Below are 12586 nucleotides of genomic sequence, written 5' to 3'. Positions count from 1 at the left end.
CACACAAGTGTAAAGGAATTAATAAGAATATGTACATATAAATATATGGATGAGCGATGGCCGGACGGCATAGGCAAGATGCAGTAGATGGTATAGAGTACAGTATATACATATGAGATGAGTAATGTAGGGTATGTAAACATTATATAAAGTGGCATTGTTTAACGTGACTAGTGATACATTTATTACATCGAATTTTGTATTTTTAAAGTGGCTAGAGATTTGAGTCAGTATGTTGGCAGCAGCCACTCAATGTTAGTGATGGCTGTTTAACAGTCTGATGGCCTTGAGATAGAAGCTGTTTTTCAGTCTCTTGGTCACAGCTTTGATGCACCTGTACTGACCTCGCCTTCTGAATGATGTAGGTGTCCTGGAGGGCAGGTAGTTTGTCCCCGGTGATGCGTTGTGCAGACCTCACGACCCTCTGGAGAGCCTTACGGTTGTGGGCGGAGCAGTTGCCGTACCAGGCGTTGATACAGCCCAACAGGATGATCTCGATTGTGCATCTGTAAAAGTTTGTTAGTGTTTTTGGTGACAAGCCAAATGTCTTCAGCCTCCTGAGGTTGAAGAGGTGCTGTTGCATCTTCTTCACCACGCTGTCTGTGTGGGTGGACCATTTCAGTTTGTCCGTGATGTGTACCCCAAGGAACTTAAAACTTTCCACCTTCTCCACTACTGTCCCGTTGATGTGGATAGGGGGGTGCTCCCTCTGCTGTTTCCTGAAGTCCACGATCATCTCCTTTGTTTTGTTGACGTTGAGTGTGAGATTATTTTCCTGACACCACACTCTGAGGGCCTTCACCTCCTCCCTGTAGGCCGTCTTGTCGTTGTTGGTAATCGAGGCTACAACTGTAGTGTCGTCTGCAAACTTGATGATTGAGTTGGAGGTGTGTATGGCCCCGCAGTTATGGGTGAACAGGGAGTACAGGAGAGGGCTGAGAACACACCCTTTGTGGGGCCGCAGTGTTGAGGATCAGCGGGGTGGAGATGTTGTTTCCTACCCTCACCACATGGGGGTGTCCCGTCAGAAAGTCCAGGTCCCAGTTGCACAGGGCGGGGTCGAGACCGAGGGTCTCGAGTTTAATGACGAGTTTGGAGGGTACTATGGTGTTAAATGCTGAGCTGTAGTCGATGAACAGCATTCTTACATAGGTATTCCTCTTGTCCAGATGGGTTAGGGCAGTGTGATTGCGATGCATCGTCTGTGGACCTATTGGGGCGGTAAGCAAATTGGAGTGGGTCTAGGGTGTCAGATACGGTGGAAGTGATATGATCCTTGACTAGTCTCTCGAAGCACTTCATGATGACGAGGTGAGTGCTACGGGGCGATAGTCTTTTAGCTCAGTTACCTTAGCTTTCTTGGGAACAGGAACAATGGTGGCCCTCTTGAAGCATGTGGTAACAGCAGACTGGGATAGGGATTGATTGAATATGTCTGTAAACACACCAGCCAGCTGGTCTGCGCATGCTCTGAGGACACGGCTAGGGATGCCATCTGGGCCGGCAGCCTTGCGAGGGTTAACACGTTTAAATGTTTTACTCACGTTGGCTGCGGTGAAGGAGAGCCCACAGGTTTTGGTAGCGGGCCGTGTCCGTGGCACTGTATTGTCCTCAAAGCGAGCAAAGAAGTTGTTTAGTTTGTCTCAGAGCAAGACATTGGGGTCTGCGACTGGGCTGGTTTTCTCTTTGTAGTACTTGATTGACTGTAGACCCTGCCACATACCTCTCGTGTCTGAGCCGTTGAATTGCGACTCTACTTTATCTCTATACTGACGCTTAGCTTGTTTGATTGCCTTGCGGAGGGAATAGCTACACTGTTTGTATTCGGTCATGTTTCCGGTCGCCTTGCCCTGATTAAAAGCAGTGGTTCATGCTTTCAGTTTTGCCCGAATGCTGCCATCAATCCACGGTTTCTGGTTGGGGAAGGTTTTAATAGTCGCCGTGGGTACAACATCACCGATGCACTTGCTAATTAACTCGCTCACCGAATCAGCGTATACATCAATGTTGTTGTTCGACGCTATCCGGAACATATCCCAGTCCACATGATCAAAGCAATCTTGAAGTGTGGAATCAGATTGGTTGGACCATCGTTGAACAGACCTGAGCACGGGCGTTTCCTGTTTTAGTTTCTGTCTATAGGCTGGGAGCAACAAAATGGAGCCGTGGTCAGATTTGCCGAAAGGAGGGCGAGGGATGGCTTTGTATGCGTCGCGGAAGTTAGAATAATGATCCAGAATTTTGCCAGCCCGGGTCGTGCATTCGATATACTGATAACATTTAGGGAACCTTGTTTTCAGATTAGCCTTGTTAAAATCCCCAGCTACAATAAATGCAGCCTCAGGATATGTGGTTTCCAGTTTACATAGAGCCCAATGAAGTTCTTTCAGGGCCGTCGAGGTGTCTGCTTGGGGGGGATATACACGACTGTGATTATAATCGAAGAGAATTCTCTTGGTAGATATTGTGGTCGGCATTTGTTTGTAAGGAATTCTAGGTTAGGTGACCTATTATTTGTAGATCAGTCAGCTGTGACTCCGTCACAGCTGACTGACTAAGTAGACTGACTGATCGACAAATAATAATGAGTACTTATTTAGGAAGCCAGGTGGTTCTAGTCATCGAGTCGGTGACTGCAATCTGGTCGATCTCAAACACAACCATTGTCTCTAGAGATCCAAATGTGATACCTTTCCTCTTTCGCTACGAGTCTTTTTTTAATGAAGTTGATTGGCTGGTGTATGATATTGACTGTCTCTTATAGGCTGGCCTCGGCTAAAGTGGGTGGTGACAGATTCCAAGTACCTCACCAAACCTGGCAAGGACTGGCAGCCCCACATCCCTACAGCTAACACTGACCCTGCATACATAGAGGTGAGATGTGTGTGCACGTGCATGTGTGTACTCCTAATCTAATCCTAAATAATTGTGTTTTCTCTCCCTCTAGTACAAGGCTAGTAAGGAGGGCACAGTGATGGGTGTGGCTGTGTCTAAGGTAGCCATGTTGACCCATTGCCAAGCACTGACCCAGGCCTGCAACTACTGTGAGGGTGAGGAACTACACTATATCAGAGAGGCATACTCTATCGTGAGAGTACATTTATGGCATCTTTATGAGGATGATACACAGGGAACAAGTGTTTAAAGGATGCTGCTCATAGGGACTTATCTGTTTCTGTTCTTAGGCGAGACACTAGTGAACGTTCTGGACTTTAAAAAGGACATGGGCCTGTGGCATGGAGTTCTCACGGTGGGAGGATAATAGTTACTGGTAAACTGATTTCATATCATATGTATATCCGTCTAATAAGTTGTATTTTGTTCTTCTTTCAGAGTGTAATGAACAGGATCCACACCATCAGTGTGCCCTACGCTGTGATGAAGGCTTGCCCTCTCTCCTGGGTTCAGAGAGTCCACATACACAAAGGTAGTTACACCACCTCCACACTCTCTCTCTCTCTCCGTGTGACCATGAGAACACTGAGGTTAATGTACTCATTTGTCCCTCCTCTTCCCCCGTAGCGCGCGTTGCCTTGGTGAAGTGTCGTGACCTGCACTGGGCCATGATGGCACACAGGGAACAGAGGGACACCAGCCTGGCATCACTGCACATGCTCATCGTTGCTGATGGAGCCAACCCCTGTGAGTGTGAAATGTAGTCTATGCAGGGAAATGTAGTCTCTGGAAGCCACACTGGAACTACAGGTGGCAGACATGCTTGGAACTGGTCTGCATGGCAACTTCCAGGCAGTCAGTGGGGCTGACATAGAGCAAACGTCCCACATGCAGTAGGACAGTATTCTAACCTGTATGGTTAGAATAGATGCCCTCTAAAAATGGTCAGTGTTGTGAGATGTCTCTATCTGTGTCTCTCCCTTAGGGTCGGTGTCATCCTGTGATGCCTTCCTCAACGTGTTCCAGATCCACGGGCTGAAGCCAGAGGTCATCTGTCCCTGTGCCACCTCCCCTGAGGCCATGACGGTGGCCATCCGCAGGTAGGATAGGCCTGATGGCTCTTCTTGGCGAATGTAACAGTTTGTGTTTTGTTTTGCTACTTGGCAAAATGTGTTTGTAGTACCCTGATTTGCCTCTGGAAAAATGGGAGTAAATTAAAGTTACATACTGCACCTTCAATGATTGAAAGCATGTATGGATTAAAGGATCATCTTTCGGCAGTATGTGTATATTTTTCTGTAAAATCCCTGTCCTGTGCCCCTCCGTGTGCAGGCCGGGGGTGCCAGGGACGCCCATCCCAGCCAGAGCCATCCTCTCCATGGGGGGTCTAAGTCACGGGGTCATCAGGGTCAACGCGGAGGACAAGAACTCTGCCCTCACCGTGCAGGACGTGGGTCACGTGATGCCTGGAGGTGAGGAGAGGGGATAGGGAGTGCACAGTGTAGAAGAGCGAGAGAAATGGGGAAAGACATCAGGAGTGAAATCCATTTGTATGTGTGTAACTGGCTTAGAAGTCTCAGGCATGGCTACAGTCATTCATCACAAGAGTGGGATTCCAAATCACCTCCACGGCATGTCCATTTTGTTTCTTTATGTGTAAATAGGTTTCTGCATTATTGTGTGCAGCTGACTGTCTCTGTATCTCTGTGTATAGTGAAGCCTGTCTCTGATGTGTATAGTGAAGCCTGTCTCTGTGTCTCTGATGTGTATAGTGAAGCCTGTCTCTGTGTCTGCAGCTCTGATGTGTATAGTGAAGCCTGAAGGGCCTCCTCAGCTGTGTAAGACAGATGAGATAGGGGAGATCGTGGTGAACTCTCGTGCCGGAGGCAACATGTACTATGGCCTACCAGGAGTCACCAAGAACACCTTTGAGGTACGGACCCACAACCATTCAATTCCCCCTTATGTGTTACAGCACATCTTACACCTGGTCAGACACACCAATATGCTGTTCAACACTTCTTCTATCAGACATTTTAATGAAACAGGTCTGTCTATAGGTGATTCCTGTCAATACTCTTGGTGCTCCTATTGGAGAGATCCCTTTTGTGAGATCTGGACTCCTAGGCTTTGTAGGACCCGTAAGTAGGAATGGTGTGTGTGTGTGTGTGTGTGTGTGTGTGTGTGTGTGTGTGTGTGTGTGTGTGTGTGTGTGTGTGTGTGTGTGTGTGTGTGTGTGTGTGTGTGTGTGTGTGCACGTGCGTCCATATCTGCGAGCGTTTGTGTGTCAGTCTGTATTGACGGCTGTGTCTAACCCTTCTACAGGGCAGTCTGATATTTGTGGTGGGGAAGAACGAAGGCCTGCTGATGGTGAGTGGGAGGAGACACAACGCTGATGACTTGGTGGCCACAGCACTGGCCGTGGAGCCTGTCAAGACTGTGTATCGCGGAAGGTGATTACTGTGTGTGTGTGTGTGTGCACATGGGTCAGCATGTATTTGAATCAACATTGGATGAGATCTGTGCAGTGTGAGTCAATTGTAGTGGAGATTGAGCATAGAGATGTATAGCGATCATTACTGGGAAATAACTTGTTTTTGCGTGGACGTTGTCATTGAGGGCTTCCACCATTTTAAAGTGGGTGGGGATTCCTATGGTTTGGGAACGATCAGCTAATGATCAGAGCATTGTCTTCTTCAGAGTGGTTTTGTGTGTGTAGGAATTGTGGTGTTCTCTGCTTTATGTGTGGATATGTATTTATGTGTAATGAATACATACAGTTGAAGTCGGAAGTTTACATACACCTTAGCCAAACTCAGTTTTTCACAATTCCTGACATTTAATCCTAGTAAAACTTCCCTGTCTTAGGTCAGTTAAGATAACCACTTTATTTTAAGAATGTGAAATGTCAGAATAATAGGAGAGAGTGATTTATTTCAGCTTTTATTTCTTTCATCACATTCCCAGTGGGGAATAAATTGTTAAGCTTGGGTCAAATGTTTCGGGTAGCCTTCCACAAGCTTCCCACAGCGCTGGTGTAACTGAGTCAGGTTTGTAGGCCTCCTTGCTCGCACATGTTTTTTTCAGTTCTGCCCACAAATGTTCTATAGGATTGAGGTCAGGGCTTTGTGATGGCCACTCCAATATCTTGACTTTGTTGTCCTTAAGCCATTTTGCCACAACTTTGGAAGTATGCTTGGGGTCATTGTCCATTTGGAAAACCCATTTGCGACCAAGCTTTAACTCCTGACTGATCTTGAGATGTTGCTTCAATATATCTACATAATTTTCTATCCTCATGATGCCATCTATTTTGTGAAATGCACCAGTCTCTCCTGCAGCAAAGCACCCCCAAAACATGATACTGCCACCCCCGTGCTTCACGGTTGAGATGGTGTTCTTGGGCTTGCAAGCCTCCCCCTTTTTCCTCCAGACATAACGATGGTCATTATGGCCAAACAGTTCAATTTTTGTTTCATCAGACCAGAGGACATTTCTCCAAAAACTACGATCTTTGTCCCCATGTGCAGTTGCAAACCGTAGTCTGGCTTTTTTATGGCGGTTTTGGAGCAGTGGCTTCTTCCTTGCTGAGCGGCCTTTCAGGTTATGTCGATATAGGACTCGTTTTACTGTGGATATAGATACTTTTGTACCTGTTTCCTGCAGCATCTTCACAAGCTCATTTGCTGTTGTTCTGGGATTGATTTGAACTTTTCGCACCAAAGTACGTTCATCTCTAGGAGACGGAACACGTCTCCTTCCTGAGCAGTATGACGGCTGCATGGTCCCATGGTGTTTATACTTGCGTACTATTGTTTGTACAGATGAACGTGGTAACTTCAGGCGTTTGGAAATTGCTCCCAAGGATGAACCAGACTTGTGCAGGTCTACAATGTTTTTTTTCTGAGGTCTTGGCTGATTTCTTTTGATTTTCCCATTATGTCAAGCAAAGACGCACTGAGTTTGAAGGTAGGCCTTGAAATACATCCACAGGTACACCTCCAATTGACTCAAATGATGTCAATTAGCCTATCAGAAGCTTCTAAAGCCATGACATCATTTTCTGGGATTTTCCAAGCTGTTTAAAGGCACAGTCAACTTAGTGTATGTAAACTTCTGACCCACTGGAATTATGATAAAGTGAATAATAAGTTAAATAATCTGTCTGTAAACAATTTTTGGAAAAGTGACTTGTGTCATGCACAAAGTAGATGTCCTAACCGCCTTCCAAAACTATAGTTTGTTAACAAGAAATTTGTGGAGTGGTTGAAAAACGAGTTTTAATGACTCCAACCTAAGTGTATGTAAACTTCCGACTTCAACTATGTGTGTGTGTGTGACTATGGATCATTGCACAGTAGACATTCTAATCCGCGTGTGTGTGTCAGGATTGCGGTGTTCTCTGTGACGGTGTTTTATGATGAGAGGATAGTTATTGTGGCAGAGCAGAGACCAGATGCCAGTGAAGAGGACAGTTTCCAGTGGATGAGCAGAGTGCTGCAGGTAGCTAACCCCTCTACAAACACCTCTTTCTTGGTACATTCCAAAACAAACACCACTGTTATGAATGTAAAAGGAGGGTTGTCTGACTAAGGAGTGGTGTGTGTGTGTGTGTGTGTGTGTGTGTGTGTGTGTGTGTGTGTGTGTGTGTGTGTGTGTGTGTGTGTGTGTGTGTGTGTGTGTGTGTGTGTGTGTGTGGCCATTGTCCAGGCCATTGACAGTATCCACCAGGTGGGTCTGTACTGCCTAGCCCTGGTGCCTGCCAACACGTTACCCAAGACCCACCTGGGAGGGATCCACATCTTTGAGACCAAGCAGAACTTTCTGGACGGCAACCTGCACCCCTGTAACATCCTCATGTGCCCCCATACCTGTGTCACCAACCTCCCCAAACCACGGCAGAAACAGCCAGGTACAGTAGGCTCAGTTCAGGGGATCATACAGCAAAACTTGGCAATTGATTTGGCTTACAGTTACCATGTCTTTTGAGCTAGGGACTGTTTATCTGATTGTAAATATGCATCTTTCTCTCTCTCACATATTCTCTCTCTCTTTCTCTTTAGTGGGTGTGGGTCCAGCCTCCATCATGGTGGGGAACCTGGTAGCAGGGAAGCGGATAGCCCAGGCAGCAGGCAGGGATCTGGGAATGATCGAGGACCAGGACCTGGTCAGGAAGGTAGGACCACCTCAGGACCTCTCTCATCACACCAGTTAGAAAGGACCCACATGCACGCTGGCCCATAGCAGGGTAGGGACGATAGCGGTAGCTGGCACTAATAACCTGGTGGTAGCCAACACTACTAACAATGGCATGCCAACTCACGGTTAGTATGCTGTTAGGCTGCCAGCGGCATAATACTACCATATTGGTTGCAAACAGCGGTCCAATATGGGCTTGCCTGCAGTGGTGTGCGGCCTCTTTGCCACCAGTGGTCCAATAAGTGTTTACTAGCTATTTAGTTGGACAGGACAAGATAGCTGGAAAACCATGTTGGCAACATGATGCATTCTCTCCTCTCCTCTGTCCTAATGCACCCGTCTCTCTGGATCTATATAGCTCCGTATGTGGCCTACTATCATGGTAAGAGCTACTGCCCCCTCTAACTCTGTAACACCCTGGTCCTACCTTTGCTTTTGTCTGCAATGTGCTGTACAGTGAAGCTCCAAATGTGAATGGAGCCATTCTTCAGTTGCACACACAGATCTTTCTATGGATGCAAGTTCTGGCAAGATGTGAGCTCTTGCATGGTGTCAGAAGTAATGCTCGGAATCTGCATATGCCAATGTATTATGCAGTTTTCTGTTATTTTTCTGGATCACAGCACAGTTATGGTGACAGTCTGTCGTCGTACCTCTTAATGCCACCTGATGCCCCATGCTTTCCATTGCCCTCCATCACCTCTGAATGTTCAAAATAGTACACACACTCATATATAAATATATATATATATATACACACACTAGCAACTCGCATGCCCCTCCTACTTGTCTTTTTCAGCCATCTGTTTCCTGTGTTTGAGGGGTGCAAAATCCACTTGTCACTTAAATATCATTAGATTGATTGCCTTCATTTTACTCCTGCGACTCTGATACTCTTGCTTGTGCCTGACGTTTTTTCCCTTTAATATTACGACTGCGTAAATGTTTGTAATGACCTGTCAAACACACCCCGGTAATGGCTGAAATGGGCTCAATGGAATACATTGTCTTTCCGTTGCAGCTATAAGAACACTAAAGCTTTGTCTGGGATTTAATGCCTCATCTCAACGCTTACATCACAAGAAAGAGAAGAAAGTTAACTTTTGATTTGATGGGTGTTAATTTTTAGGGAATTGAAAAAAGTAATAATTTAATACAGTTGAAATGTTTACAAATGAGGTGTACTTAAATTTAAGCAACTTCCAAAAAAGATCACAGATTGTAGTGATGTTGTGTCTGATCTCGCAAACAATGTAAAGTATGTGTAGATAGGTGTCATCTAGAGTCGTGTTGGTTTTTAATCCGAGGGTATCCTGCTACTGACACACTTGTTGAATTATGCAACAGAACGTGACAACGGTAGTTCATGATGCAGTCGAGACAGTGCAGTTGAGTGTAGGCCTAAATAGAGCAAGTCTGTGGAGGTTGAGTGTAGGCCTAAATAGAGCAAGTCTGTGGAGGTTGAGTGTAGGCCTAAATAGAGCAAGTCTGTGGAGGTTGAGTGTAGGCCTAAATAGAGCAAGTCTGTGGAGGTTGAGTGTAGGCCTAAATAGAGCAAGTCTGTGGAGGTTGAGTGTAGGCCTAAATAGAGCAAGTCTGTGGAGGTTGAGTGTAGGCCTAAATAGAGCAAGTCTGTGGAGGTTGAGTGTAGGCCTAAATAGAGCAAGTCTGTGGAGGTTGAGTGTAGGCCTAAATAGAGCAAGTCTGTGGAGGTTGAGTGTAGGCCTAAATAGAGCAAGTCTGTGGAGGTTGAGTGTAGGCCTAAATAGAGCAAGTCTGTGGAGGTTGAGTGTAGGCCTAAATAGAGCAAGTCTGTGGAGGTTGAGTGTAGGCCTAAATAGAGCAAGTCTGTGGAGGTTGAGTGTAGGCCTAAATAGAGCAAGTCTGTGGAGGTTGAGTGTAGGCCTAAATAGAGCAAGTCTGTGGAGGTTGAGTGTAGGCCTAAATAGAGCAAGTCTGTGGAGGTTGAGTGTAGGCCTAAATAGAGCAAGTCTGTGGAGGTTGAGTGTAGGCCTAAATAGAGCAAGTCTGTGGAGGTTGAGTGTAGGCCTAAATAGAGCAAGTCTGTGGAGGTTGAGTGTAGGCCTAAATAGAGCAAGTCTGTGGAGGTTGAGTGTAGGCCTAAATAGAGCAAGTCTGTGGAGGTTGAGTGTAGGCCTAAATAGAGCAAGTCTGTGGAGGTTGAGTGTAGGCCTAAATAGAGCAAGTCTGTGGAGGTTGAGTGTAGGCCTAAATAGAGCAAGTCTGTGGAGGTTGAGTGTAGGCCTAAATAGAGCAAGTCTGTGGAGGTTGAGTGTAGGCCTAAATAGAGCAAGTCTGTGGAGGTTGAGTGTAGACCTAAATAGAGCAAGTCTGTGGAGGTTGAGTGTAGGCCTAAATAGAGCAAGTCTGTGGAGGTTGAGTGTAGGCCTAAATAGAGCAAGTCTGTGGAGGTTGAGTGTAGGCCTAAATAGAGCAAGTCTGTGGAGGTTGCAGCCCTGTTCCACCCCTTTATGTTCATGTTTTCAGATTTGCAAACCACCAAGTGTATTCATGCAAATTGGGCTCATCAAATTTTCTTTCTTTTAACACAAAATATAAAATAAAATAAAATAGCATTAGAAAATGCGTATATATGAGTAGATTCTAGAAAATGTATATATGAGTGCATTCTAAAAAATAAAAGTGACATTTGACAATAAGTTGAATACCTGAATTCCCACCAAACTCCCTGAACTAAAATGTTTGTGCTATAATTTAGTCAATATCTGATGTATTTAAAACATTTAAAAAATGTGGAGTATCTTTATCCATTGTCCAACTGTTGCATTCATTAGAATACATTTTTTGTTGTTGATGACCGTTGCTACACACACAGGCCTTGCTGATCTGCAGAGTTGTGTGGACTCAGAGGAAGTCCCTGGCAAGCCATCTTCCAGAGATCCAGACATTCACATCTCCTCTTTATGTGCTTTGCTTCCTCTCCCCAATGGATCTCTCCACATCATTGTTAACTACAACTGAAATCAAGTTCATTATTTTAAGAAGTAGTTTGGCTATTGCTGCATGTTCTAAATTGTCCATTTGCTTGTTGATTTGCCATTGGGAGTGACAGTTTCCTTCCTCCTGGTAGAAAAGCTGCCTACGAAGGACATTTTGGCTCCAGGGTTATTTACTGCAGAGTGACTGTATTGACCATCTTCATGACCTTAGACTTAACTTAAGAGAATGAACTTGAGGAAATTAAAGTTCTATCGAGTTCCTCCCATCAGCAAAATAAAACTCCTATTATATTTCTTTGTGGTTATTTTGGCATAACTTTATATCAATTTATTATAATTTTAAAAATCTTGTCGATATAAAATGGATATCCATATTGACATGATTGCTATGGAATGACATTTGACCCTCTTTTCTCTCCTCAGCACCAGTTCCTGTCCGAGGCTCTACAGTGGAGGGCACAGACTGATCCAGACCACTGTCTCTATGTGCTGCTCAATGCAAAGGTAGTATTCTCACACTTATAGACTCACTCTCACACATACAATAAACAGAACCCCCCCCCCTAAAATACAGTTGTAAATAAACCCCTTGCCCTTCTCTCTCTAACTCCTGTGCTTCAGGGGCTAGTTGTATCCACAGCAACGTGTGTGCAGCTGCATAAGCGGGCGGAGAAGATTGCAGCGGTTCTCATAGAGAAAGGCAGCATCAACACCGGGAACAACGTGGTGCTGCTCTACCCTCCTGGTGGGTCCTTCCATCTGTCCGTCCGCCTGTCTCTGTTTGTCCATCTGTCATACTGGCACTGATACTGGCATAGTCATACCCATTCAGGATGACTTAGAGTTATAGTCACTCTCTCGTTCTGTCTCTCACTCTAGGTATTGATCTGATAGCCTCTTTCTATGGCTGCCTGTATGCTGGCTGTGTTCCTGTCACTGTCAGACCTCCTCACCCACAGAACCTGGCAGCCACACTGCCCACTGTCCGCATGATCATCGACGTAAGTGTGTATGTGTGCTATCTTTTGATCACCTGAGTGTATGAGGTTGGGTGCTATTTTATGAGCATGGTGTTTGGATGTCATTATTTTGGTCTTCCTAAGGTAGGAAGTTGGAACCATATTTTTCTACTAACTAACATGTTCTTTGTGGTGCCTCTGTCTGTCCCCAGGTCAGTAAAGCTGCCTGTATCCTCACCACTCAGAACCTCATGAGGACCCTGCGCTCAAAAGAGGCTGCTGCCACTGTGAACATTAAAACATGGCCGACAATCATAGACACAGGTACCATAGAACAGGTGTTCTAAAAAAATGTGTCGCAGGGGACCCCTTTTGTGATAGCAAATTCATCAGGGACACCCTTATCAGAACACAACTCGAATGAGATAAAAATAGCATACAAGGAGTTTTACTATGATTTCAGCAGTGCATGGCCAGACGAACAATTCTCAGGCCCTAAGAAGGAACATTTTAAAGGGCAGCCTATAGACATCAGAGAATTTTTGCAGTTTT

At 45.4% G+C, this 12586-nt stretch overlaps 2 protein-coding genes across 7 annotated transcripts in view; both read left to right on the top strand.

Annotated features, from left to right (window-relative positions):
- Window positions 1-12586, top strand: part of LOC115150515 (disco-interacting protein 2 homolog B-A-like) — an 81171-nt gene that overhangs the window by 56097 nt on the left and 12488 nt on the right. For 3 of the 5 annotated variants that reach the window (XM_029693904.1, XM_029693906.1, XM_029693902.1), the window contains exons 12-29: window positions 2765-2874; window positions 2948-3050; window positions 3186-3250; window positions 3334-3427; window positions 3523-3642; window positions 3881-3995; window positions 4228-4367; window positions 4692-4828; window positions 4956-5036; window positions 5221-5348; window positions 7284-7398; window positions 7606-7807; window positions 7959-8071; window positions 8453-8476; window positions 11499-11579; window positions 11697-11820; window positions 11955-12076; window positions 12247-12358. In XM_029693904.1, coding sequence (XP_029549764.1) covers window positions 2765-2874; window positions 2948-3050; window positions 3186-3250; window positions 3334-3427; window positions 3523-3642; window positions 3881-3995; window positions 4228-4367; window positions 4692-4828; window positions 4956-5036; window positions 5221-5348; window positions 7284-7398; window positions 7606-7807; window positions 7959-8071; window positions 8453-8476; window positions 11499-11579; window positions 11697-11820; window positions 11955-12076; window positions 12247-12358 — 1986 coding nt within the window. The remainder of the gene's footprint in view (window positions 1-2764; window positions 2875-2947; window positions 3051-3185; window positions 3251-3333; window positions 3428-3522; window positions 3643-3880; window positions 3996-4227; window positions 4368-4691; window positions 4829-4955; window positions 5037-5220; window positions 5349-7283; window positions 7399-7605; window positions 7808-7958; window positions 8072-8452; window positions 8477-11498; window positions 11580-11696; window positions 11821-11954; window positions 12077-12246; window positions 12359-12586) is intronic. The other 2 variants (XM_029693907.1, XM_029693905.1) reach the window with 1 other exon arrangement.
- On the top strand, window positions 8939-10676 carry LOC115150516 (uncharacterized). 2 transcript variants are annotated; one of them, XM_029693909.1, is made up of 2 exons: window positions 8939-10526; window positions 10563-10676. In XM_029693909.1, exons 1-2 carry the CDS (start codon window positions 9433-9435, stop codon window positions 10660-10662), a joined length of 1194 nt encoding a protein of 397 aa, XP_029549769.1. In that variant the 5' UTR covers window positions 8939-9432; the 3' UTR covers window positions 10663-10676. The 2 variants fall into 2 exon arrangements, with proteins under 2 accessions (XP_029549769.1, XP_029549768.1); XM_029693908.1 differs by having other exon boundaries at window positions 8940-9482; window positions 9519-10676.

The sequence above is a fragment of the Salmo trutta genome, chromosome 16, assembly GCF_901001165.1.
Source record: "Salmo trutta chromosome 16, fSalTru1.1, whole genome shotgun sequence".
NCBI classification, from domain to species: Eukaryota; Metazoa; Chordata; class Actinopteri; order Salmoniformes; family Salmonidae; genus Salmo; species Salmo trutta.
The sequence above is the reverse complement of the archived record's forward strand: the minus strand, read 5'-3'. Positions and strand labels throughout refer to the sequence as shown.